This window comes from Budorcas taxicolor, chromosome 12 (assembly GCF_023091745.1).
Source record: "Budorcas taxicolor isolate Tak-1 chromosome 12, Takin1.1, whole genome shotgun sequence".
NCBI classification, from domain to species: domain Eukaryota; kingdom Metazoa; phylum Chordata; class Mammalia; order Artiodactyla; family Bovidae; genus Budorcas; species Budorcas taxicolor.
The window spans coordinates 35494416-35521523 of record NC_068921.1 but is presented as its reverse complement, the minus strand read 5'-3'; the positions used below and the strand labels follow the sequence as shown (position 1 = coordinate 35521523).

Below are 27108 nucleotides of genomic sequence, written 5' to 3'. Positions count from 1 at the left end.
GGGACGAAGCCACTGGAGCACAGAGGAGTGAGCATTTTGCCTCAAGCTTTGGTGGCTCAGATGGTAAAGCGTCTGTCTACAATGTGGGAGACTCGGGTTCAATTCCTGGGTTGGGAAGATCCCCTGGAGAAGGAAATGGCAATCCACTCCAGTACTATTGCCTGGAAAATCCCATGAACAGAGGAGCCTGGTAGGCTATAGTCCATGGGGTCACAAAGAGTTGGACATGACTGAGCGACTTCACTCACTCACTCAGAAGATTCACTGTGGCTTCTTGGAGAGTGTGCAATATGGAGGGCAATGCACACAAGTATGTCCCGCCGGCCACAGTTATGGCCCCTCACTCCTTTCTCAATACTGACACCAGACGCACGCTGCTAACACCCTGGGGTGTCGGCACTAGGTCCTTCAGGTGCTGATGACAGGCTTTCCGTGCAATTAGTTTAAAAAAGCAGCCCTGAAGACTTCACCTTTAGTAAGCTCATGTTTGTTCAGCTAGTATGTTAATAAAAACTATTTTTCCTATGACTCTGACTGGGTGAGCCAAAGTTCACATGAGTGAGTAGTAACGCAGCACTGGGAAGAGTGAGAGAACAGAGAGCAATCATGTTTTAAAAACAACTTTTATCCTCAAGACCCGTGGGTCTGTCTCCTGTCTTCATGAAACCGGAGTCACCATTGCTTGTGACTCTCCACTCATTTAGGTGTAGGCGCCCATCTGCTCAAGATGATGTGCTGCGTGTGTCAGCACATCTAAATCTGGGCAGCTGACAGGCTTACAGCAAAGGCTCAGGTGTTAATCCTCATGAAGTCCCAGGTGGCACAGTGTGCAGGCCCCCACTCCCAGCAAACCACCCCCCACACTCACGCTCCCAACATGACCAACAGCTCAAAGGAAAACAGGAACTTACTGTGCAATTTCATCTTCAAATGCAGCCGTTAAAAAATCTGTGAGAATGAGCTCTTTCACTTATTCAGCCTATGTGTGGGCTTGGTTGGGGGCGGCGGGGGGGAGCGGTGAGGGGAAATGTCACTCTAAGAATTGCAAAACAAAAAACAAAACAACTTCCTGGCAGAAAAGGGAAGGCAAGAAAAAGTATGCCAGTGGCTATTTAAGTCTTCTCCCTAGCCCCAGTAACATCTGAGAGCCTCCTCTGCTGAGGACTTCCCATGACAGCATTAAGAGACACCCCTCCTATCGTACAGCACAGGAGCAAACTCAGAGAGGCTAGGTAAGGAAGGCATTGAGCTCACTCGACAAGGAACATGGTGTAGCAAGGCGGCCAGCCTGGCAGCTGGAGAACAGCTGAAAGCAAGAGTGGAGAGGAAGTTACGCCACTGGGGAAGAGGCCATGGTCAGCAGTGTCACTGAGCGAGAGAGGAAGCCAGCCACAATTTTCATCAGAGGAGTGATGAGTCTAGTATCCATCTTAACGGGCTCATTCTGGCCACTTCGTGGAGGATACGTTCAGGGTGAGAGGATAGGGATGAAGTGAGGAGGAAGAGACATGATAAAAGGGTGTTGCTTCCCAGGTGGCACTAGAGGTAAACAACGTGCCTGCTAATACAGGAGGTAAGAAACTCGCGATAAACCCCTGGGTCGGGAAGATCCCCTGCAGGAGGGCATGGCAACCCACTGCAGCATTCCTGCCTGGAGAATTCCATAGAGAGAAGAGCCTGGCGGGCCACAGTCCATGGGGTCACAAAGAATCGGACACAACTGAGTGACTAACACTTTCTGACTTACTTCACTCTGTATGATAGACTGTAGGTCCACCCACACCATCTACAAATGACCTTATTTCATTCCTTTTAGTGGCTGAACAATGTTCGACTGTATATATGTTCCACATTTTCTTTATCCATTCACCTGTCATTGGACATTAAGGCTGTTACATATCCTGGCTATTTATTGTAAATAGTGCTTCTATGAACACAGGGGTACACGTGTCCTTTTGAATTATGGTTTTCTCAGGGTGTATGCCTAGTGGTGGGATTGCTGGGTCACATGTTAGATCTATTTTTAGTTTCTTAAGGAACCTCCATACTGTTCTCCACAGTGGCTGTATCAATTTATATTCCCACCAACATGTAGGAGGTTCCCTTTTTCTCCACACCCTCTCCAGCATTTGTTGTTTGTAGACTTTTTGATGATGACCATCTGACCAGTGTGAGGTCATCTCTTGCATTGGCAGGCAGATCCTTTACCACTGAACCACCAGGGAAGCACAGTTCTGATTTTTCATTTCTCTAATAATTAGCAATGTTGAGCATTTTTGTCTGTTGGTCATCTGTATTTAAATCCTTTAACTCTTACCATCAGATATCTGTGCTTTTCACTTTTTAAAACAGTACAGTCATTTTGAATTCTTCCCAGATCCCCTTTATTGCACCACCAGTAGGGAATGAACAGTTTCATCCCTAATATTGAGGAGCCCATGGACCACCTGAGATTGAGGCTCCAGCTCTCACCATCACTCCCACCATGTTCTACTGGTCACAGCAAGTATAAAGGCAGCCCAGACTCACTGGTGGGCAAATAGGCTCCATTTCTTGGGAGGAAGTGAGAATTACTGTGGCCATATTTTTCATGAGACTGAGATCATGGTGGCTTGAATACACCTGCAGTGGTAGTGGTGAGAAGCAACTGGGTTGTGATACAGGTAATGACAACATTTGCTGATCAGTGGGATGTAGAATGACTTTTCAACCAGGGAACTCAAAGGATGAAACTCCATTTACTGAGCTAAGATATGAGGAACAGTTAGGGAGATAGAAAAAACTCAAAGGAGTTTTATTTTGGTTGATAAGTCTGATAAGTTTTCTTTTGGAAGATAAGCTGATAAGATATAACAATAGAGATGTCAAGTAGACAGATATTAGAGGCTGGAGTTCAGCACGCAAAGTCTTCTTTGCCACAAAGCGGAAGCGACTAGAAGAGAAGGAAAGCTTTATCTACATGACTAGGGCATAACTTTGTTCTTCCAAACAGTCTGACCTGGTTTCTAAGTTGTCCAGTACCTCTTCCATATGTAACTTTTTAAGAATATAATTCCATTCAGTTGAGCACTATTTATTGAAAGTCTACTAGTAACTAGATTCTCTAGTGGATACAAAGATGGACAGGAGCCAATCATACTAGAAATCTCAAAAGCAGGATTTTTAATATACTTAAACGTAATAAAGTGCATGGTTTTTATTTATAGTCTAATTCAATGCACAAGTGATTTATGGAGGCTTACTGGAAATATATTTTTAAGTAAACTGAACTTTAGAAAAAGAAAAATACAAATTTGAATGTGAAGTAGGTAATAAAGGGAGAAATACTGATACACACTACAATGCAGATGAACCTCAAAAAATGTAATAGACACCGGACACAAAAGACCATTTACTGTTTGACTTCAATTATATGAGATGTCCAGAAAAAGCACACAGAGACGGAAAGGTGATTAGTGGTCACCTGGGACTGGATGGGAACAGAAATTAACCACAATGGACACAAGGGCTCTGACTGGGGTGATAAAAAATGTAATAAAAAAGGATGGTTGTAATGACTGCATAACTTGGTTTAGTGAAGTGAGAATTGCTCAGTCATGTCTGACTTTTTGTGACCCCACGGACTATAGTCCATGGAATTTTAGCCTTTCCCTTCTCCAGGGGATCTTCCCAACTTAGGGACTGAACCCAGTCTCCTGCATTCCAGGCGGATTCTTTACCAGCTGAGCCACAAGGGAAGCCTAAGAATACTGGAGTGGGTAGCCTATCCCTTCTCCAGGGGATCTTCCCAACCCATGAATCAAACAGCGGTCTCCTACATTGCAGGCAGATTCTTTATCAACTGACCTATCAGGGAAGCATAACTTGGTAAGTTGTTAAAAAAAAAAAAATCACTGTGAATGAATAAAGTATTTTTGGCATTTTAAAAGTATTTGTTTTTGGCTGTGTTGGGTCTTAGTTGTGGCACAAGGGATCTTTCATTGCAGTGAGGGTCTCTCTAGTTGCTGTGCTTGGGCTCAGTTGCCCTGAGACATATGGGATCCAGTTCCCTGACCAGGGATTGAACCCATGTCCCTTGCATTGAAAGGTAGATTCTTAACCACAGAAAGCTGAAACAATTTATCACCAACTGACTTGAATTACAATAAATGTTAAAGGAAGCCCTCAGGCAGGTGAAAATGGCACCAGTTGGAAATCAGCCAACTGACTGGCTGACTCAGTCATGTCTGACTCTTTGTGATCCCGTGGACTGCAGCACACCAGGCTTCCCTGTCCATCACCAACTCCCAGAGCTTGCTCAAACTCACGTCCATTGAGTCAGTGATGCCATCCAACCGTTTTTCATACTCTGTCCTCCCCTTCTCTTCCTGCCTTCAATCTTTCCCATCATCAGGGTCTTTTCCAATGAGCTGGCTCTTCCCATCAGGTGGCCAAAGCATTGGAGCTTCAGCATCAGTCCTTCCAATGAATATTCAGGGCTGATTTCCTTTAGGATGGATTGGTTTGATTTCCGTGCAGTCCAAGGGACTCTCAGGAGTCTTCTCCAACACCACAGTTCAAAAGCATCAATTCTTCGGCGCTCAGTTTTCTTTACAGTCTAACTCTCACATCCAAACATGACTACTGGAAAAATCACAGCTTTGACCAGAAGGACCTTTGTTGGCAAAGTAAAGTCTCTGCTTTTTAATATGCTGTCTAGGATGGTCATAGCTTTTCTTCCAAGGAGTAAGCATCTTTTAATTTTATGGCTGCAGTCACCATCTGGAGTGATTTTGGAACCCTCCCTCCCCCCCAAATAAAGTCTCTCATTGTTTCCATTGCTTCCCCATCTATCTGTCATGAAATCATGGGACTGGATACCATGATCTTAGTTTTCTGAATGTTGAGTTTTAAGCCAACTTTTCCACTCTCCTCTTTGACTTTCATCAGGAGGCTCTGTAGTTCTTCTTCGCTTTCTGCCATAAGGGTGGTGCCATCTGCGTATCATGAGATTACTGATATTTCTCCTGGCAATCTTGATTCCAGCTTGTGCTTCATCCAGCCCGGCATTTTGCATGATATACTCTGCATATAAGTTAAATAAGCAGGGTGACAATACACAGCCTTAATGTACTCCTTTCCCGATCTGGAACCAGTCTGTTGTTTCATGTTGTTAACTGTTGCTTCTTGACTTGCATACAGATTTCTCAGGAGGCAGGTAAGGTGGTCTGGTATTCCCACCTCTTGAATTTTCCAGTTTGTTGTGATTCACACAGTCAAAGGCTTTGGCATAGTAGTCAATGACACAGAAGTAGATATTTTACTGGAACTCTCTTGCTTTTTCAGTGATCTAACAGATGTTGGCAATTAGCTCTCTGGCTCCTCTCCCTTTTCTAAATCCAGCTTGAACATCTGGATGTTCACGGTTCATGTATTGTTGAAGCCTGGCTTGGAGAATTTTGAGTGTTACTTTGCTAGCATGTGAGATGAGCGCAGTTGTGCAGTAGTTTGAACATTCTTTGGCGCTGCCTTTCTTTGGGATTGCAATGAAAACAGACCTTTTCCAGTCCTGTGGCCACTGCTGAGTTTTCCAAATGTGCTGGCATATTGAGTGCAGCACTTTCACAGCATCATCTTTTAGGATTTCAAACGGCTCAACTGGAATTTCATCACCTCCACTAGCTTTGCTCATAGTGATGCTTTCTAAGGCCCATGTGACTTTGCATTCCAGGATGTCTGGCTCTAAGTGAGTGATCACACCATCGTGGTTATCTGGGTCATGAAAATCTTTTTTGTATAGTTCTGTGTATTCCTGCCACCTCTTCTTAACATCTTCTGCTTCTGTTAGGTTCATACTATTTCTGTCCTTTATTGTGCCCATCTTTGCATCAAATGTTCGCTTGATATCTCTGCTTTTCTTGAAGAGATCTCTACTCTTTCCCATTCTATTGTTTTCCTCTATTTCTTTGCACTGATCACTGAGGAAGGCTTTCTTATTTCTCCTTGCTATTCTCTGGAACTCTGCATTGAAATGAGTATATCTTTCCTTCTCTCCTTTGCCTTTCGCTTCTCTTCTTTTCTCAGTTATCTGTAAGGCCTCCTCAGACAACCATTTTGCATGTCTTTTTCTTGGGGCTGGTCTTGATCCCTGACTTGTACAATATCACGAACCTTCATCCATAGTTCTTCTGGCACTCTGTCTATCAGATCTAATCTCTTGAGTCTATTTGTCACTTCCACTGTATGACGACTGAAAGGGATTTGATTTAGGTCATACCTGAATGATTTAGTGGTTTTCCCTACTTTCTTTAAGTCTGAATTGTGCAATAAGGACTTGGAAATACAGATCTATAAAAAAGAATGAGGTATACTAGAAACAGTAACTACACAGTTAAACAGATAAGATTTATTTACTTATTTAAATATTTTAGGACTTTTTTAAAAAACAGAAAGACTTAAAGTTACTCACATCAACAACCACATTAAAATGGTCGAAACAAGCCAATTAAAAGGCAGAGATTGTACAGCACAGTGAGTACCGTTACATTTGAAAGTTGCTATGAGAGTAAATTTTATTTTTAAAAAATATTATTTATTTGAACACATCAGGTCTTAGTTACGGCAGGGGCATCTTTCATTGTGGCACATAGACTCTCTAGTTGAGCATGTGGGCTCAGTAGTTGGACCACACAGGCTTGCTAGTTGTCGCACGTGGGCTTAGTTGCTCCACAGCATGTGAGATCGTAGTTCCCTGACCAGGGATCAAACCCACATCCCCTGAACTGCAAGGCAGATTCTTAACCACTGGACTGCCAGAAGTCTCCAAGAGTAAATTTTAAAAGTTCCCATCACAGGGAAAACACAGTTATAACTATGTAAAGTGATGAATGTTGACTAATCTTGTGATGACCACTTTGCAATATATGTGTATCTGAAATCATTATGCTGACACCTGAAATGAATGTTATATGTCAAATATATCTCAATTCAAAAAAACAAAAGAGCAGGTATTTTCAGACTAGGTTAAAAAAGCAAGACCCAACAATATGGTGCTTATAAGAAATGCGTTTTAAGTATAAAGATTAAAGTAAACAGGTTAAAGTAAAAGGACATACCATGCTAATACTAATCAAAAGAAACATCAATGGACACGTTAATATCTGCCAAAGTAGATTTCAAAACGAACACTATCACCAGGAATAAGTCATTTCATAATAACAAAGAGTCAATTCATGAAGAGGACACAACAATGCAAAATATCACATGTGCTAAATTACAGAGCTGCAAAATACATAAATACAAAAACTGAGAGAAATATGAGGAGAGACAGACAGATCCAATTATTATTTTATACCTCTCTGAGTAATTAATCCTTAGAACAAATAGAAAATCAGCAGGAATACAGAAGATTTGAACCACACTATCAACCAACCTGCCTTAATTCATGTTTATGGAGCTTTATGACATAATAGAATACCCAACACAAACAGCAAAATTAACACTGCTGAATACAGAGTACATTTTTATGAAATGCACATAAAACACTTCCCAGACTGACCACATTCTGGGCCATAAAGCAAGCCTGAATATATTTTTAAAGGACAAGTCATACAAGGTATGTTCTCTGACCACATGGAATTAAGTCTGAAATCAGTACAAAAAAAAAAAAAAGAAAAAATCCCCAAGTAACTGCCAACTACACAAACTTCACTCCTTATGAAGTGAAAACTGAAACCAGAAAATAATTTTAAGTGAATGAAAATGAAAATACAATATATCCACATTCATGGGATGTGAATAAAGCAGTATTTAGGAATAAGTACAGGGGAGTAAACACCTAAAAAAAGGGCTCAAATCAATCACTTCAATTTTTAAATTCAGAAACTAGAAAAAGAACAAGTTAAACCCAAAGTGAAAGGGAAATATCAGATAAGAAATCAATGAAATAGAAAACAGAAAAAAAAAAAAAACCAGAAAAATAAGTGAAATCAAAAGCTGGTTCTTTTGAAATCAGTAGAACATGTTGGAATCAACTGTGTGGAGACAGTGTGTTCAATGTTAATGTTTAAGCTATTTATCTTGTCTCTGAAGAAATTACACAGGAGACATAGGAATTATTAGATATGCAGACCCAGAGGTTACAGTTCTATCCTACATATTCTATCTGAAAAAAGGTAAAAAGGAATATCTGTCCTTGGACAAACCATATAGCTCTTCCAACTAACAGTTTTCTCAGAAGTAAAATAAAGAGACTGAATTAGGTCATCTCTAAAATCTCTTTAAATTCTCAGATCCTCTAAACGCCAAACAAGAGTTACACATCTACTGCTAACAGCTCCAAACAACCTGATAAAGTCTGAGGAAGTGTATTAGCACTTCCCCTGCAAATAACCAGCTTGACCAAACTGGAAAAGTTGGTCAATCCACGCACAGCTAACCTCGAATGCTCAAATATTAGCCTTGAGGGAAAATCAAAGAATTTCAGCTTATTTAAAATCAAGGACCAATATTACTACTCAGTTGTTACTTCTCTGCTTATCACCCCTGTGATGGCCATCTCAGATGCATCACTTACTACTCAAGTTTACCCCCAATATTATTCCTACCACTACTTCTGTGTGTGTGTGTATGGAACTACAAAATTGAGTAGAGAAGATGAGGTGGAACAAGGGCTTCTCATAAACAATTTATTTTTTCAAATGCCCTTCAGTGGGCCACGCCTTTTTACCATCTGAGATATTTAGCAACCTTCAGCTGCTACCTTTCAGGAGAAAACTACTTTATATAAATAATTAGTTAAGAATGGAATCTACCGATTGTCTAGATCCGGATAATCAAGTACACTAGTCTTGCATAGTAGTTAAATATAAAAGCAGGTACTCTGGAGCTAAACCACTTGAGTTCCAGTTCTGGTTATGCCCTTTACTAGTTGTATGACCCTGCACAAATCACTTTTGTTATTATGAGGACTAAATAAATTAACATGTGTTAAGATACAATTATCATCATTCTCTCCCATGTAGTTGGCTAAAGAACACCAGAAACAAAATCCTGTAAAAATTACTGAAACAGCATTTTAAGTAAAACTCACACTCACTAGATTTAAAGCTTCTATAAAGTTAAACATGGGTATATCTCAGTAAGACAATCTGTGTTTATGAAAACACGGATTATACACAAGTGGTTTAAAGGACAGGTTCAATATGATAGTGTTTATGCTCCCCCATAAAGTCCAGTGACACTGCAGACATCCCCAAAGCTCCCCTAGTTCAAGGCTGGTATCTTAGTAGTAAATGCAGGCTCTATGTAAGACCTTTAATCCACCGAGTATTTGAAAATTTCTGCCAAGCACTGGGCCTCAGTTGTTGCACAATGTTTTAACTTGAAGAAATGCTGGGGTGTGATCTCTAAGTGAAGTGAAGTCGCTCAGTCGTGTCCGACTCTTTGCGACCCCATGGACTGTAGCCTATCAGGCTCCTACATCCATGGGATTTTCCAGGCAACAGTGCTGGAGTGGATTGCCATTTCCATCTCCAGGGGATCTTCTCGACCCAGGAATCGAACCCGGGTCTCCCGCATTGCGGGCAGACGCTTTACCGTGGGAGCCGTCAGGGAAGCCCGGATGATCTCTAAAGGGTGGGTCTAAAGTCTTACTGATCTCCTATAAGGGCAAGCGCTTAGCCCCGCCCCAACTCCCCATTATGGACCAAACAATCACAGTTCCAGGGACCCTGGCTAGCTCACTAAGTTTACATGCAGAGTGGAAAGATGTGGGTCACTTTTCTGCAAGTACTCAACATTCATGTGACCAACCAAAGGGCCTATTGCTCATTTTCATTTCCTCTATCTGTAGGTAGGGACATCTATTCTCAGAGACACTAAGATTAAAGGAGAGAAAGACGAAAAGTTCCCTTTATCCCTACCAGTACACATTCATGTTCCTTTCATGTTTGATATCACCTTTTGATATTTTTGATAACTATAGGTTAAATGTGCAATTTCAACATAAACGCACATTTTCAAGTAAAGTTTCAGAACCTTTACTTCAAAATCCCTATGGAATTGAGAGACGGAGGGAATTATCTTCTGAAAGAACTGAGTAAGACTGGTCCAACTTTTGGAATAAATAAATGCCTACCTCAGAGCACTGAGTGAGGGAAAGTCTCACCAAAAGCTGATGAGAATCCTGTGATCATGATCACTTTCTGGAAGCAGGAGCTTTAAGAAATGCCTAAAGCTAGTCAGTTTTATAATGGATTCGAACATTTTGGTATCCAAAAGGACAAAACTAAACAAATCACATTCAACAGACGAACTCCACTACTGTTTGATATGTATTTCACAACTAATTTATTCTGGATCTACTTGCAGGAATTCAATGTTTCACAGGTACAAAACAACTTTCTTGAAAGTGGACATGTTTGTTTCAAAACCTTCCTTCAGACCTTCTGAGCCAAAGCGGTCTCTCCCTCGTAGGAATGCTGTTTTAACCCACTTATTTCACGCGAGCTCGCTCGCGCGGGTCCGCATCTGCGCTTCGGGGCGGAGGACGCCGCGGGTGCCGCGGCGTCCCCCCGTTTTCGCCGTCAGCACCCAGCCCGGTGCCAGGGCTCCCCTCGAAATGCACCCCGAGGGCCCTCAGGCAGCTGTGCGCTCGCGACCGAGTGGGTAGTTCTGGGGGACCTCGGGACCGAGGTCGCCAGCAGCGCGACGCCGCCAGCCCCGAGTTTCCGGGAAGGAGCGGCAGGAGCTGCCGGCGGCTGAGCCAGGACCTCTGGTCCGCACCCGCGGCGGCTCCGCCCGCGCCCAGGGCCCGGGCGAGAAGAGCCCTCGGAACCCCGGCGGAGGGCACGGCAACTCCGCGAACAGCCGGGCAGAGAGGCCGGGCCGGGGGCGCCACTCCCTCCACCTCAGAAGACGGACACTGTCCCGAGACCCCCGGGCCGAAGTGGGCCCCGCGGCCGGGCTCGGGCGGACGCACACGCGGGCGCGCCGAGGCCGCGCCAGGGGAAGCTGAGGAGAGGCCGAAGGCTGCCCGCCCGGTACTCACACACGCACAGCTCCACCACGTACGCGTAGTAGGACCACACGACAACGAAGGTGATGAACAGCACAGGCACCCAGCCCACGGTGCGCTGGCAGCAGCGCCAGAGCGTACAGGGCGCCATGTTCCGCGGGCGGCCGAGGTACCCACCGGCCCGGGCTGGCGGGGCGCGCCAGGCCCCCGACGGCGTCGGCGGCGGTGGCTACTCGGGCGCTCCCGGCGGGTCGGCGCCCGGCTCGGCGCCCCGCCCCCGCCTCCGCCGCGACCCCTCCCAGCGCCGCGTCGCGCACGTCCCCGCCCCGCCCCGCACTGCGTCCGCGCCCGCCGCCGGGGCGTGGCCTGTCGGGCGGGCGGCGGAAGGGGCGGAGCAACATCGGCGGAAGTGAGTGGAAGGCGCTCGAGGCACCTCCCGGCCGCAAGCTGGGCGGGAGCTGGCGCGGGGATGCTCGCTGCAGCGGGACGGCCTCCGTCCAGACTGCGGCCTCAGGGACCCCGCGTGCATCTTGATTCCGGAACCCCGCGCTTTGAAGTAATTTGCTTGTATTTCAAGCGGAAATCGTAGGTGTGTGTGATTTAGGGTGGCCCCGTGTAGTCAATCTGATTTGAAACCCGGGTTTAAGGTTGAGTTGTGAACCGGGGGATAGCCCCCTCTCACCGCCCGAAGGCTCCTGAAATTTCCTATTTATAACTGGCGAGTACTGCTAAACAATAACTGTGGACATAGACGCGCCTACAAGTATCACTTACTGCAGGTTTCGGAGGAGACAAGATCCTGAAGTGAGTCGGCATAACCTTGGCCCGGGGATGGGCCTTATCGCCGAGGGAGGGGAGGTACTCGTCCCCACCTAAGGTGTGGACATTCTTCACTCCCTGATAACGCAGCCCTTTCTTCAGCGGTTCAAGCAGATGGACAACGCCTGTTTGCCCTGAGACTCATGTTCTGGTGCAGGTAAAGCGGCCAGATCATGTCCCAGCCAAGATGACTCCCCGGTACCCCAACTTGTGATTCCTCTTTCCCTGGATATCGTCCACCAGCAGAGCCTGGTGGACAACGGGCTGCTTCCCATCCTGGATCAGGGCCAACTGCCTGAGGACCGCATCCACAGAGGTTCCCCCCCACCCCCCGCGTTGCTATTGCTGGCTAGCAACTCCAAAAAACGCCATTTTGGGTTCTAGTTCTGAGCTGAGGGCTGGGGAAGAATAAGGGCAGCTCAAGGCAGCTGTGAAACTATTAGAGGGGTCTGTGGAAGCCATGGAGCTGTAAATGTGAAAGATTGAAGAAGAAAAAACCCACAAACTCATAAGTTGTAGGAAGGTGGACCCTTTCCAGGGCCTGAAAGTGGGCTCTTGTCTAACACTGGGAATTGAATTGTCGGAGGAAAGACACGTGCTTACAAAGCAAGAGGCTTTATATAGGAGGGTAGGGGAACCCAGGAGGACTGTTCTGCCACTGGCTTGCAGTCTCAGGTTTTATGGTGATGGGATTAGTTTTTGCATTAGTTTTTGGCCAGTCACTCTGACTCAGGGTCCTTCCTGGGTTGAAGAATTGAAGAAAGACTTAAGTCCTTGAAACCTAGACATAGAGTAGTGAAACTATCAAATATTTAGAATAAAGAGAAAAATTTAGGGTTTTTCAGATTCCAGAGATAGAAATCAAATTACCAAAAGAACACTAAGACTGGCAGCTGACTTCCTCTCAGTTCACTCGCTCTGTCCTGTCAGACTCTGACCCCGTGGACTGTAGCACTCCAGGCCTCCCTGTCCATCACCAACTCCCAGAGCTTGCTCTAACTCATGTCCATCAAGTCAGTGATGCCATCCAACCATTTCATCCTCTGTCATCCCCTTCTCCCGCCTTCAACCTTTTCCAGCATCAGAGTCTTTTTCAATGAGTCAGTTCTTCCCATTGGGTGGCCAAAGTATTGGTGCTTCAGCATCAGTCCTTCTAATGAATATACAGGACTGATTTCCTTTAGGGTAGACTGGTTGGATCTCCTTGCAGTCCAAGAGACTCTCAAAGAGTCTTCTCCAACACCATAGTTAAAAAACATCAATTCTTTGGTGCTCAGCTTTCTTTATGATCCAACTCTCTGTGACTACCTCTTACCAATAACAGATCCCAAAAGACAACAAAGTAGTATTTTCAGTGCTGATAGAAAGTAATATCCTTCAATTTTATAGCCAGAGAAATAGTCATTTACAGGCAAAATGAAAAGGCAAATGGTGGAATGGGAGAAAGATTTACATATCATATATATAAGGGATTGCTATGCTGAACGTGTAAAGAACCCCTACAACCCAACAACACCACCACCCAACAACTCTGTTTAAAAATGGGCAAAGGATTTAAATAGACATTTCCCCCAAAAAACATGCAAATGACCAATAACCACATGAAAAGATGCTCAGCCTCACTGATTAAAGTGCAGTAAAGTGTTGAGTTGCTCAGTTGTGTCTGACTCTTTGTGACCCCGTGGACTGTAGCCTGCCAGGCTCCTCTGTCCATGGGATTCTCCAGGCAGGAATAGTGGAGTGGATTGCCATTCCCTTCTCCAGGGAATCTTCCCAACCCAGAGATTGAACACCAGGTCTCCCACATTGCAGGCAGATTCTTTACAATCTGAGCCACCAGGAAATGCAAGTCAAAAGTAAAATGAGAACACATTACCCCCATTAGGATGGCTACTACAAAACAAGAACAACCACAAAGCAGAAAATAACAAGTATTGAGGATATGGAGAAATTGGGAACTCATGTGTTGCTGGTAGGAATGTAGAATGGTGTGACTGCTGTGGAAAATTAGGGCAGTTTCCCCTCCCTCCCCTCCCCCCCTGCAAATTAACCATAGCATTATCACATGATCCAGCAATTCTATTTCTGGTACATTTCATTCCAAAAGGAACGAAAGCAGGAACTCCCATAGGTATTTGTACATCCATGTTTACTGCAGCAGTATTCCCAGCTGTCAAAAGGAAGCAATCCAAGTGTCCATTGTCAGATAATGGATAAGCATAATGTGATGTGTATATACAGTGGAATACTGTTCAGCCTTAAGAAGGAAGGAAATCTTGTCACAGTTTACAACGTGGATGAATCTTAAAGACAGTAAAATAAGCCAATCATAAAAGACAAAAACAGTTATGAGGGTTAATCCATATGTAAGTTACAGTCATCCATTCATATCCAGGGCTTCCCCAGTGGCTCAGTGGTAAAGCATCTGCGGGCAATGCAGGAGACACAAGATGAGACTTTGATCTCTGGGTCCGGAAAATCTGGAGGAGAAAATGGCAAGCCACTCCAGTATTCTTGCCTGGAAAATCCCATGGACAGAGGAGCCTGGAGAGTTACAATCCACCAGGTCACAAAGTTGGATGTGATTGAGTAAATAAGCATTGACTTCATATCCAAGGGTCCTCTGCATCTGAGGATTCAACCAACCATGGACTGTAGTACTGTAAGATTTATAGCTGACAGATATCCACATATAAGTGGACGTGCAATTCACAGCTGTTGTTGGAGGGTCAACTGTACTGTACAACTACACTTCTAAGAAGTGTGCATAGTAATCAGATTTGTAGAGACAGAGGGTAGAATGATGGTTACCAGGTGGATGTGAGAGGGCAGGTGAGCAGAGGGGCTGGGAGCTGTTTCAGGTAACAGAGCCCTCATCTGTGGCTGGAGGCCCACTTTCTTGGTTCACTGTCCTGTGGGTTCACCATGGCTGGTGAGTCCTGGGCCTGCATTGTCCCTCCTGCTTCCTGTCTGCTCTCCCCTCCTCTCCCCTCCACGCTCGGGCATGGCCTTCCATAATCCATCTGCAGTTAGTTCCTTCCTTTATTCACTCTGCGTCAGGCTCTGTCCTGAGCCTGGGGAACAGAGACAACCTTTTGGCCCACGTGCAGCTTTTGTTCTTTCTGGTATTCTGTTCGCCTCTATCCTGGTGTTGGAGGAAACCTGAGAAAAGTTGGACTGTGAAGAAAGCTGAGCGCCGAAGAATTGATCCTTTTGAACTGTGGTGTTGGAGAAGACTCTTGAGAGTCCCTTGGACTGCAAGGAGATCCAACCAGTCCATTCTGAAGGAGATCAGCCCTGGGATTTCTTTGGAAGGAATGATGCTAAAGATGAAACTCCAGTACTTTGGCCACCTCATGTGAAGAGTTGACTCATTGGAAAAGACTTTGGTGCTGGGAGGGATTGGGGGCAGGAGGAGAAGAGGACGACTGAGGCTAAGATGGCTGGATGGCATCATTGACTCAATGAACGTGAATCTGAGTGAACTCCGGGAGTTGGTGATGGACAGGGAGGCCTGGCATGCTGCGATTCATGGGGTTGCAAAGAGTCAGACACGACTGAGCAACTGAACTGAACTGAACTGAACTGAGAAAATCAGATACATCTGTGCAAACCAATATAGTATTTAGTAAGTCTCCTGGGGGAGGTCCTTTGAGGCTATGCAAATATCCTGCTTCTCTGAAGTTTCTCCCACTAATTGGAGCATCTTTCAGTGGACCTTGGCTGCACCAGGCCGTTTTCTTTGCTGCATAGTTGACTAATGATCTGTTTGTTGACTAATGAGATGCAGCCAAGAAGGGAGTTCAGAGGTTTAGCTGTCAAGGTGGGATGACAGAGTCCTGACTCTGATGACTGCAGGAGTTTCTGGTTTGGTTAGATCTGCATTTAGACATCTGGAATCTGTCCTCAGCAAGTGTCCTGGCCACTGGTTCTAGGATCAGTCCAAGAACATGTTACTGATTGCATTTAAACTGGGAAAGCCTGGGCTTTGGCTGCTGTCACTGGGAACACTGATTGACTCCCCACCAGAAAAGAGCAGGTTTTTAGGAAAAATTACACAGCTGTAGTCTCCATGGCTGTGATCTCTCTGTGGATGCTTTGATTGAGAACTGACAAGTTTCTGCTAAACAAAGGCAGACTGGACACACCATTCCAGGCAGGAGAGGGGCACATGCCAAGCTCTTGAGAGTATGTGTGTGGGGTCAGCATTTGAGACTGCCCTGGAGGTCATGAAACCTGTTAAACCCCCATGTAATACACTCAGGGCCTCTCCTCTGTAGGATTATTTAGAGTTTCCCCAGTCTGCTGATGCCGAAAGCTCAGCTTCTCTGTATACTAGTGCCAAATGGAATCTCAGAGTTTTGGATGAAGTAGAAAAGAAGGGCTTTATTGCTTTGCCAAGCAAAGAGGGCCACAGCAGACTCCTGCCCTCAAAACCATATGTCCCAACTTGGAGAAGATAGAGAGAGGTCTTATGGCAGTTTTTGAAAGAGGGCATGATCAGCTTGTGGACTGTCTTCTGATGGATCAGCCTTCAAGTCCAGATGGTCTGGGATTTATGTGAGCAGCATACCATGGTTAATTGTTAACTTCTCCCACCTGGAGTGGGTTTCAGTAGCTGCTGTTGCTGCTGCTAAGTCGCTTCAGTCGTGTCCGACTCTATGCGACCCCATAGATGGCAGCCCACCAGGCTCCCCCGTCCCTGGGATTCTCCAGGCAAGAACACTGGAGTGGGTTCAGTAGCTGCAGAATAGCTCAAAGATGCTGTGGTATGTTATCTGTTCATGGGGAAATAGGACCTTGCCTCAAGGCTGCTCTTGACTGTTTCTGCCTGGTCTCTGCATCCCCTCCCTTCCCTAATGAACAACTGCTTGAGTCTGCCCCTTGGAACTCAGGAAAGGGCATGGAAGCTGAACGAAGGCTCCTTGATTACAGGAATAATCAAAGGGGTGGGCGACACAAAGGCCTTGTGCCAAGGAGCCCCGCATTCAACTATAAACTTTCTGAAGGCGGGACTAGGTTTCTTTTGCTTCCAAGTGAGCCCAGCACATAGCAGGCACAGAAGAGGCACGGAATCATATTGACTGAATATTTGAATGACAAGTAAACTGGAATTAGTGGTGTCCACAGAGACAAAGGTTCTATCCTTGGGTGGGGAAGATCCAATGGAGGAAGGTATGGTAACCCTCTCTAGTATTCTTGCCTGGGAAATCCCATGGACAGAGCCTGGCAGGATATAGTCCTTGGGGTCGCAAAGTCAGTCAGACATGGCTGAAGTGACTGAGCATGCACGCATGTTTTCCTGTTTTCTCAAACTTCTAACTCTGGTATAGCACAGACTGCTATATACAGCAGTGACAGTCTTAGTGTTACTAGAGTAGTTAAAGCTTATTTATATTATGACATGAAGAAACGTGCAGACCAGCCTAGGGATTGAACCATGAAACACTAGGAAGGATAGACTGACTTGGGCAGAGTGGGAAAAAGATGGGTTGTGGTGTCAGTGATTGTGGATTACAGCCCCAGCTTCCTCACTTTTGCTGAGTAATACTGTGGGACTTCTCTAAGTTCTCTGAGACTCAAGTTTCTTCTGTCTCTCATGGTGGGAGGGTTAGATGACATTTTATATACATAGGTGTACGGACAGGTATAAATGTAGTATATGTAAAAATATGTAATATGTACTTGTATGTATACATGAACTTATATCCTGTGTGTAAATAATCTAGTGTGAATATTATCTAAGTTTGTCTTCTCTGTCTATAGTTCCTGGCATACGGTCATTTTATCAGTCAGGAGCCACTTTAAATATATCGAGAGAAAACATAATACAAGGACACATGTAAATAGGTGTTAGAGTCGAACGGCCACAGGAACTGAGGTCCCACAGAGCAAGCACTTGCAGGAAGCGCTCCCTCCCTGAGGCAGGGGCACACAGAGAAGAGGGGCAGGGTGTTAGGGTCCAGAAGCTTGTAGGAAAGGCCCCGGCTGCCCAGGGAGGGGCACCGGCCAGCAGTGCTGGCTCTGCAGGAGGACTCAAGGAGTTGATTCTGGGAGCACGAGAACGTTCACAACAGCCAGAACAGCACAAGATTGGTACCAAGGGCTGCCACGCTGCTGGCTGGGGTCTGGGGACACTGGCAGGACCAGCATCACAATGCTGTGTGTATGTGTGTGCGCGTGTGTGTGGTGGGGAACTGGAACAGTAACAGCTTAGCAACTAGCAAAATGTGTGTGTGCCTGCGTGTGTGTGGTGGGGAATTGGAACAGAAGTAACAGCTTAGCAACTAGCAAAATCACTGAACTTAATCGGGTGCATTCATGATGGTAAGCACTATTGGAACTCCATGGTGCAATCGAGCACAACTGATTTATCCACTTCTGTGGTGTGGCACGTTCAAGCTACTTCCAGATTTGCATGATTTGAAATGATTGATGCTGCAATGAAAATTCCTTCAATTCTGTCTGGATTGAAAAATGTCATTGGGGAGAGCTTATATGATATTCTATAAACCATAGAGTTATTTATGAACACCATTTCTCCCAAGACTGAATGTCTAAATATATGTAAATCCAGACATCATAAGCAAAGTCTCAACATAAGCAAAGCAACAACATAAGCAAAGTATCTGCTCCCATTTCATCCTCTTAGAAAGAAAGCTCACCCACAGGAGGACCAGTGCCTGGGAGAGGGCGCGGGACAGCACAGGCTCGGCCGAGGTTTGGTCCTGATGCTGTTGAGGACATAACCCACCCAACTACATGTTACCTGGAGATTCTGCAAATTAACTGCCTTCATCACTGGACACAACCACAGACTGCAAGTTGACGGTTACCGTGATAGCACCTGTGTTCATTTCCCTAGGAGCTGCTAAATGTTTAACTAAGGTATGTCTGCACAGAGACTCCTACCTTGTCCTTCAACAAGTCAGTCATTTTTGAAATGTTCTGTGATTTTCTGGGTATTTCTGTTAAAAATCATGCTTGGTGTGCAAGGAAGATAAAGTATTTTGGAAAAGCGAGAGTGCCATCTTGTGGAGCATCCGCGCTGCAGTGCTTTTAATTTAAAGAAGCTGGGGAGTTCTCCCTGCAGCTCATCTGGACCCACGTTCTGTAGGCAGGGGGATGGACTGGTGTCGGTCTGCTCCACCTTCTGAGGACAGGTTTCCCTTACACACACAGCTGACCCCTCATCTACCCTGGGTTGCCTTCGTCTCCTGTCTCCTCTTCACGTCAAACCCTGACTTTGCTGTTTGCTGTGTACCTCCTCAGGAAGAGCTGGGAAATTTCTTTAAAAATCCACATAACCATTACAATTCAGTGGGAAATACCTTTGGCTTAGGAGTATTTACATTTAAAAGTATTTACATTAAAAAAAAAAACACACATATAAAACAAAATGGGGCTGAAGGTGGCGCAAGTGGTAAAGAACCCTCCTGCCAGGAGACCTAAGAGATGCAGCCTCCATCCCTGGGTTGGGAAGATCCCCTGAAGAAGGAAATAGCAGCCCACCCCAGTATTCCTGCCTGGAGAATCCCATGGACAGAGGAGCCTGGTGGGCTACAGTCCACGGGCTCGCAAAGAGTCAGACACGACTTGGTGACTGACCAACCAATCAACAACATAAAATGCACCTCAGTAATTTTTTAAATCTTTATAAATACTTTATAGTTTCCAGGTGGAATACTGAACTTTACATATTACTTTGAAGACAACTAATTTACAGCTCATTTGAAATAAAATATACAAGAAGTCCGAGACATAAGTGACAGGTAGGAAACCTGAAATGCTGTCACTTAATCTACCTCCAGAAGCTTTGGGGCTTGCAGGTTGATCTGACCTTGAGTCAGTTTAGACACTGCATGACCAGGTTGTCCATCTTACCAAAGTCAAAGCCTTTAATCCTAGGCCTTTTGACAGATGCCAACGTCTCTTTTTGTTAAAGAATACTTTTTTCTTTTTACGAAGTTCTGCAATGAAATCTTACTAAGAAATGACTGAATCAGAAAGCAATACAAGGCATCTTTATATTACAAACAAAGTCAGTGAAGACTTAGGAGGATAAACATCTAGCATTCTAAGAAATGCCTGATTCTGATTGCTCAGAGCGACAGAATTCCCACACTCTCTTTTTTTCTATTAAAGATCTTTTCCTGCTTGTTTCCAGACTTCTTTCACTCCTTTAATGCTTTCTTTCTTCACACATTTCCAGTATTCTTGTATGCCGAGATGCTGTGGCACCTGTCAACCAAAATGAAAACTCAGGGTCAGTGTCTGCAACCTTTAGCCCCGTCATCTCCATGTACTTGTGGTGCCTGTTCCCCACCCACCTCCAGAAAGGCCTGGAAGTGATGACACAGAAAGTGCCTGCAGCACAGGTGAAAGCCAAAGGGAAAAGGTGAGATGTGAAGTGAGGCAAGGGTGGCCTCAGGGGAACCACAGAATGGAGTTTCCTCCCCAAGAAGGGAATAAAGACTGGTGACTTTCATATGTTGGTTTTAAAATGAAATCATTTCATAATGTTTTCTTTTCACAATACTTCATAATGTTTCTGTTTTTCTGGTGAACTTCACTTAGCTACGTGGAATAAAAACGATAAACCTAACCTTGGCTAAAATTAAAAAAGAAAGAAACCGAGGTCACCATATACTTAATGAGAAGCCTTAGGAAGAAACAACTCACACAAGTACTTTGTGGTTACTATTTATCTCAGTTAAATGAGAAAGCAAAGGTGAGAAAACACTTGGCTCCTTGTGCCCACAGAGCGCAGCACTGCTGGAGACCCACCACTGGAAGCGGCAGTTGGTTTCAGATTATATTTATGGCCTTTTCTGCTCACTGACTTGAAGCTCTTCTCTTCAGTATGTTTTTGAGAAATGGCAAAGAGGCCCCGGGGTATGTTACAAGTTAATTGGAAAGGCTGGTTTAATTTCTACAAGTATGATTATTAACTATGAGGTGCTGCCTGTAAATCACTAGTAGAAATCATATCTGTTTATTTTCTATAAATAATGTTTGTAGCAGGAAGATCAATATGCTCTTCTCTGTTGTAAACGAACAGCACTGTTGATGTGAGTTCACCACGGCCTCTCCTGTTCTCACTCCTGCCTCCTCTGGACTAAATTCCTACTCACCCCCTGGACCCCTGTCTTCAACTTGCCGACATTTCAATGTGCTTTCACCAGTGTTTCTGGCAGATTCAAATCTAAACAAAATTCTAAGTTTGATCTGTCCCTCAGTTATAGACTAATATGTGAATCTGAGTGAATTATGTTAATAGTGAACATTTACTTCAAGTGTTTCAGTCACTACATTAAGTATCCTAATAATTCTCTCCAGTAGATTGTATTGGTTCCTTGTTGTACAGATGAGGAATCTGAGGGTCAGAAAAATTATGTAGCTTTGCAAGATCTGATAGTTAATACACGATAGGGCTACAGCTTGGGTCTTGGTATCTAACTACAACATCCAAATTAAAATCTGGAATCGTGGTTCCTGATTCAGATTTTTTTAAAAAGAAAACAAAAATGGTGGATCCCATCTGTAGGAGATACTTTTGTTGTAATTACTTATAATTTTGTTGTAATTGCTTATAATCTCTTTAAAAATGTTGAAAACTCCATTTAAGACTATACATTAGATCAAATTCTAGGTTTAGTTCCATTCACTTAACTACATATAAACATATAAGCTACATATACATTTAAAGACTCAAAATCTGTTACCCATAAACCTCGATGCATCCTGTTTTTTAACACCCCAAGAAACTCTTCATGACTCAGACACTCATCACCATCTAAATCAAAGATCTTGAAGACGGTGTCCAGAATATTGTTGGATAGCTCCTGTCCTGTTGCTACTTTGACTGCTCTCTTGAACTCCGCTGAAGGGAAAAAATATAAAAACTCATCAACCACATAAAATAGTCTAAGTCTAAATTTTTATTATTTGAGAAGTAAAAACAACTCTATATATTTATCATTTGGGAAGAAAAACAACACAAATACTCATTAAGAATGTGTTCAAATAATAAATCTGGCTGAGAAACGTCAGCAGGCTATTTTAATCTAATCAGTGTTTTGAATATACATTTAAATGTTTCCTCCTTCTCAGGGAGAAAAACAGGAAAGTAAAAGCAAAATTAATTGTTAATAAATTGTTTGGCAAATGGTTGTAAATCTAGAATAACCACACTGGATTAACTGAAAGGCCAATCAATTGTTTTTCTGGTAAGTGGTCCCTGGACTGATATCAATCAGTTAAAGAACAGGGTGACAGTATTCATAGACAGTAAAAATTCAGTGACTCACATAACTTACCTAGTCTGACAGGACGATGAGCTAAACTAAACATCTGCATGGCAATAGTGAAGTCTTCCAAGTGGGTTGCAAAATGACAAAATGACTTGAACTCTTCCAAACTAATGTTCTAAAAGAACAACAAAGTGAGTTTTTACTACAACTTTGTAAATTTATTCAACAATGTTATGACTGTAACTATGAGTCCTCTTTTATATAATGAAGTCTATGAAGGTAGTCTATCGAAGTCTGGGATGGACCCAACTGAGCACAAATGTGTGGACTTTATAGAGATTAGGAGGATCCCTCAGAGTAAGTGCAGGGCCCTGAATGTGCCTGTGCAGAGTGAACATGGTGTGAACACGAGTGCAAGGCTGGGGGCATGTGTCACAGGCCCGCTGTCTCCCCTCAAAGCCCTGAGTGAATTAAACACTCTGCACATCTATGTTCATCAGGCACTTGTGGATTTCTCGTGTCCCTGCTGTCTCTGCTCCGGTGTCTGAGGGGCTGCCAGGTGACCTGATGCTGGGGGGCAATTCTCAGTAGGTCTTCCGAGCTTCTCACGTCTCATAGACAGAGGCCCAGCTACTATTCTACTCCAGGGTCTTTCCAGGATATCTGCACAGTGAACAGCCTGGAGTAGACATAGTTGTCTCCCTGAAAGTAGGGACGACCACACCTACTGTACCTCATGAAGGATTTGGGCTCCTCGGCTGTGGCGCAAACCCACCTCATGGGCCCTGGGGGACAGACGTGGTGCCTGGGCAGCCTCCACACTACAGACAATAACCTTCTCTGGCTCTGAGCTGGCAGGTTTGGGTCTTCTGTTGGCACCCAGGAAGTGACACAAGCTAACTTGCAGAGACAAAATCTCAGCGGCATTAGTAATTAACACACTGCTATCTGAGATCCCATTTTCTACATTAAATACGGTAGAATGTCAGACCCTTCTGCGGTCTTGATTTTTAAAGATCTCATTGTATAAATTAAAGAAATTGGTCTATTATTGTGATGCCAGTAATTCCACCATTTTGTTAATTTTTCCTTTTGATTTTGATAATCTCGGGGCGGGGGGAGTGAGGACGGCAACAGATTTCTATATTTTATGCAGTAGTTTAATCAATTTCAACAGAAGGCTTTTGGGTTTTACTTAGTACGTAGACCCACTCTCAGAGATTGTTTCCAAGTTTTCTTCCATACTTACTCAGTTTTCTCTTTAACTTTAGTTCTTTGATCCACCTCAAGTTTATTTCTGAGTCATGGGGAGGCAGAGGTCACCTTCATTTTCTCCCTCAGATACCCAGTGAATTACCTCAGTTCTATTTATTAAGTTTTTTTATGCAACCAATTTATAATCTGAGTTTACACATACTAAATTTCTGTATTTGTATCTATCTCTGATTTTATTTTCTGTTCAACTGATTTGTCAAATTCATTGTCAGTCACACTGTTTTAGTTCTGATGTTTGGTGCTGTATTTTAATATCTCAGCTTTCTTTTTTAAATAGACTTCATTCTTTTTAAGAGCATTTTTGGGTTCACAGCAAAATTATAGGGAAGGTGCAGAGGTTTCCCTGTCCCTTGGAACCCCAGCAGTATCACACAGGCTTGTGGCTTGTCTGGCTCCCTCCCAAGAATCTGAGACTGTTTTATGGATGTCGGTTGGTGGTCATGGTACCTGGTACTCCTCTGAGCCCTGTGCACTCAGGACCACACAGCTCTGCCTCCCTTCAGTTAGCTAGGGCCTTCAGGCCATCAGTCCAACCACTAGCTCAGTGTGACATCTCCAGGCCTAAACATTTATTTGCTGGAACGTGGTTCACTCCTTTCTTTTCTGGATGGTTTCTAGCAGATGGTGGTGCTCCTTGGGGGCAGAGCCTTGGAGAGTCTGGTCCCCAAGCAAGGATGTGGGCAGTTCTACCCCTGGCCCACCATGGATGAGCAGCACGATTGAGAAGGTTGCTCTCCTGTGTCGGCTGCGGGGTGTCCAGGGCTGATGTGTTGGTGTAGCAAATCAAGGCCGTGCAGACTGACCTGACACTACACTTAGGGGTTATTTAAGGGACTGCTGCCATGTTTGTAATACTAAGAGGTTCTGTTCAAAAGCAGGGGATGTCTCTACTGTTAGATGAGTTATTTCTTCTATCCAAGGTTTAAAGTTTTTTCTATATATTTCTTGTTAAATATATTTCTAATTGTTATGTATCTCTATTGTCATTATAAATGAAACCTTCATTGTATTTCATTATATTTTCCCTCATCAGAGATAGCTTTAAAAAAATTATATAGAAACACATCCCCATGTCAAAAAAATTTTTTTTGGAACAATAAAGTAAAAAAAAAAAAAAAAAAAAAATCAGGGGGCCTGGGATTGATCCCTAGTCTGGGAACTAAGTTCCACATGCCACAATTAAAGATTCCATATGTGGCGACTAAGACCTGGCACAGCCAAATAAATAAATAAAAATAAATATTAAAAAAAAATCACTTGAAATCTTACCACTGTTCATTAATCATTACTAGCAGTTTGGCAATCATCATTTCATGCATCATATAATTACATAACAGAGTCACTCAGTCTGATTAATTTGGAAGCTACTTTACTGAATTCTATCAATGTCTAACTTATCATTTCATCTTCATCACAAGCATTATAAAAAGCCACACCAACCTCTCCTGCTGATAGCTTCTCTCTCACATTTTTCCAATAAACATCTTTATTTTCAGTGTTAGTGAAAAAAAGGAGCCACTCTGCAAAGTCTTCTTTTCTCATGAAACTCAAACCTTTTGAGAACTGAAGGAACTCCATTTCTTGGACTTCCGCCTGTAAGTTTTCCATAAACCTAAATGTTGGAATACGAGATGGACGTCAGGACTTGTGGTTTCACCTTAGTGCTGTAACTAAGCGTGCGCCCACTCAGGAGCATGGGCACCCTGAGCAGTATCCCATGAGTTTCAATATACTGCAGGTCTCCAACCGTTTGTCCATCAGATCACACTTAGCAAACTGTCAAATTCAGTGTTGGAACCCAGGTTTGTCTAAATCAGATACTTTTTCAAAATACAATACTGTGTCTTTAAATAAGAATATTAATATCTATACTAATAGCATAATTAGCTACCACAACAGTGTCTCTTGGTATCATCTTCCTTGTCTTTCCTGGAGACGTACAAGCTGTATGTCTTTATGAAACAGTATCCTTCATCTGATAGGCTGTAAGGAGGAGACTGAGACCAAGGGCAGAAAAGGCAACATCTTTCTAAAGATGTTCTATAGAAACATCACAGGCCTATAGAAACAAAACTAAAAGCTCCACACTCACATGAAGAGCTTCTTGTGGAATTTCTAGGATTACTTTGGGCAGGTAAAAAATGATATGTTTATAATATATTACACACACACATATATAAAACATGTATGGGAGCTATTTTCTGTTATTACTTTACAACTTATGAAAAATTTTAAAGATTACTGAATTCTACCTCAGTACACCCATAATTTTAACTTTAGGGTACCCTACTCCATCCAACAGACAAGTTTCTGAAAAACTGCATTTAAAGCATTCTCTGTTCATTGCATCTTTTTTAAAAACTGCATAATGGTGTAACAAATTTCACAGGGCCCACTACTTACAGAAACTCTAATTCAAAAAGTTTAAAGAATTCTAAGTGAAATTATTCCCTTTAAACAATCACCAAGCCCAACGATTTTATCTCCTAACTGTGTCTTGTCTCTCACAGGATCCCTCCTTTGCTGTTACCCCTGTCCTGCCAAAGTAAGCCCATCTGACCAGCACCTTCCATGGTCCCCTTCAGGGCCTCCCTCATGGGTGTAACTCAAGTCCCAGGCCTCAGGGCCTCCGCCCTCACCTCTACCCTTCCCTTTTATTTCTACCAGACCCAGCCTCTCTGATTCCTGCACAAGGCACATGTTCTCATGCCTCTGTGTCCTTGCTATTCTCTGTCCCTTGGTCCCTCCCTGCGCAAACCATTTCTATCTGGTTAACTGATGTATTTTGAACATAGTAACTTTAGTTTACACTTCATAGGTTCTGCTCTCAGAGATACTACAGAGACTCATACACAGTATCTGGTCTTACGGTATGCAGTTCTGGGACATAAATACATGTATTCAGTTGTTTCTTTACTTCTTAGCTATAAAATTCCCCTAAATGAACATATATATTTGCATTTACCTTCGAAATTCTTTATAATGAAGTTTCCTTTCTCCTCTTTTTCCAAAGAAACGTATCTGAAGTGTTGTGTTAATTTCAGGTTCTTGCACCGTTTGTTCCTATAAAAAAATGATAGAATAATTTGAAGTAAATTATAACCAAGAACAGAAATGGATCCTGGAGCCTGGACAATTCCTAGGACAATACCTACAAAAGATTTCTATAACAACTACAACAAAGTGCATAAAATAGATGCAACCCTTCTGTCCATCACTCTACATAACACTGTTCTGTATCACCTGTGCTCAAGAGGAGGCAAACACCCATGGCTAAACACTGAGAGGACTCAGGAGGTCTCCACAGAGAACAAACTCTGGATCAGGCCAATAAGAGAGCTTACAGCAGTAAGATTAGTTATTTCAAAACGTGCCCCCTAGGCACTTTCTAAGAAGCAGGACTGAGAGAATTAAAGCAGGGAAGTCTGGAACCTTTTGCAGGATGCTAGAAATCTGAAACACTAGCTTTTCCTAATTACAAGGTCCCCAGGTGAGGAATACATTCAAGACAGTGAGAAGCAGGTTCAGAGACTTCCTCCTTCACAATGTCAATAAAACAAACAAAAAAAATCAGAACGGCTAAAAAGATGATCAGCAGCAACTAAACAACAAAGGGGGTATACATTTAAACCAAATTATCTGAAAAAGAACAGCTATAGAAAGACAGGCTGGATTCAGGTGTTCCCCAATCCTGCCCCCACCGCCCAGAATCAGTGGCAGGCAGGTGACTGTTGTGTGGGAGTGGGAGAACTCGTCAGAACTTGG

At 43.6% G+C, this 27108-nt stretch overlaps 2 protein-coding genes across 2 annotated transcripts in view; both read right to left on the bottom strand.

Moving 5' to 3' along the window:
• ZDHHC20 (zinc finger DHHC-type palmitoyltransferase 20) overlaps positions 1–11147 on the bottom strand; it is a 56201-nt gene extending 45054 nt beyond the window's left edge. The window contains exon 1 of the mRNA XM_052650207.1: positions 11030–11147. Coding sequence (XP_052506167.1) covers positions 11030–11147 — 118 coding nt within the window. The remainder of the gene's footprint in view (positions 1–11029) is intronic.
• An 8232-nt stretch (positions 11148–19379) lies between these two features.
• The window catches only part of MICU2 (mitochondrial calcium uptake 2), a 52236-nt gene continuing 44507 nt past the window's right edge, over positions 19380–27108 (bottom strand). The window contains exons 8-12 of the mRNA XM_052650131.1: positions 26309–26406; positions 24784–24955; positions 22135–22243; positions 21541–21698; positions 19380–20056 (exon numbers count right to left, since the gene is read on the bottom strand). Of these exons, the coding sequence (XP_052506091.1) occupies positions 19955–20056; positions 21541–21698; positions 22135–22243; positions 24784–24955; positions 26309–26406 (639 nt within the window). The 3' untranslated portion in view covers positions 19380–19954. The remainder of the gene's footprint in view (positions 20057–21540; positions 21699–22134; positions 22244–24783; positions 24956–26308; positions 26407–27108) is intronic.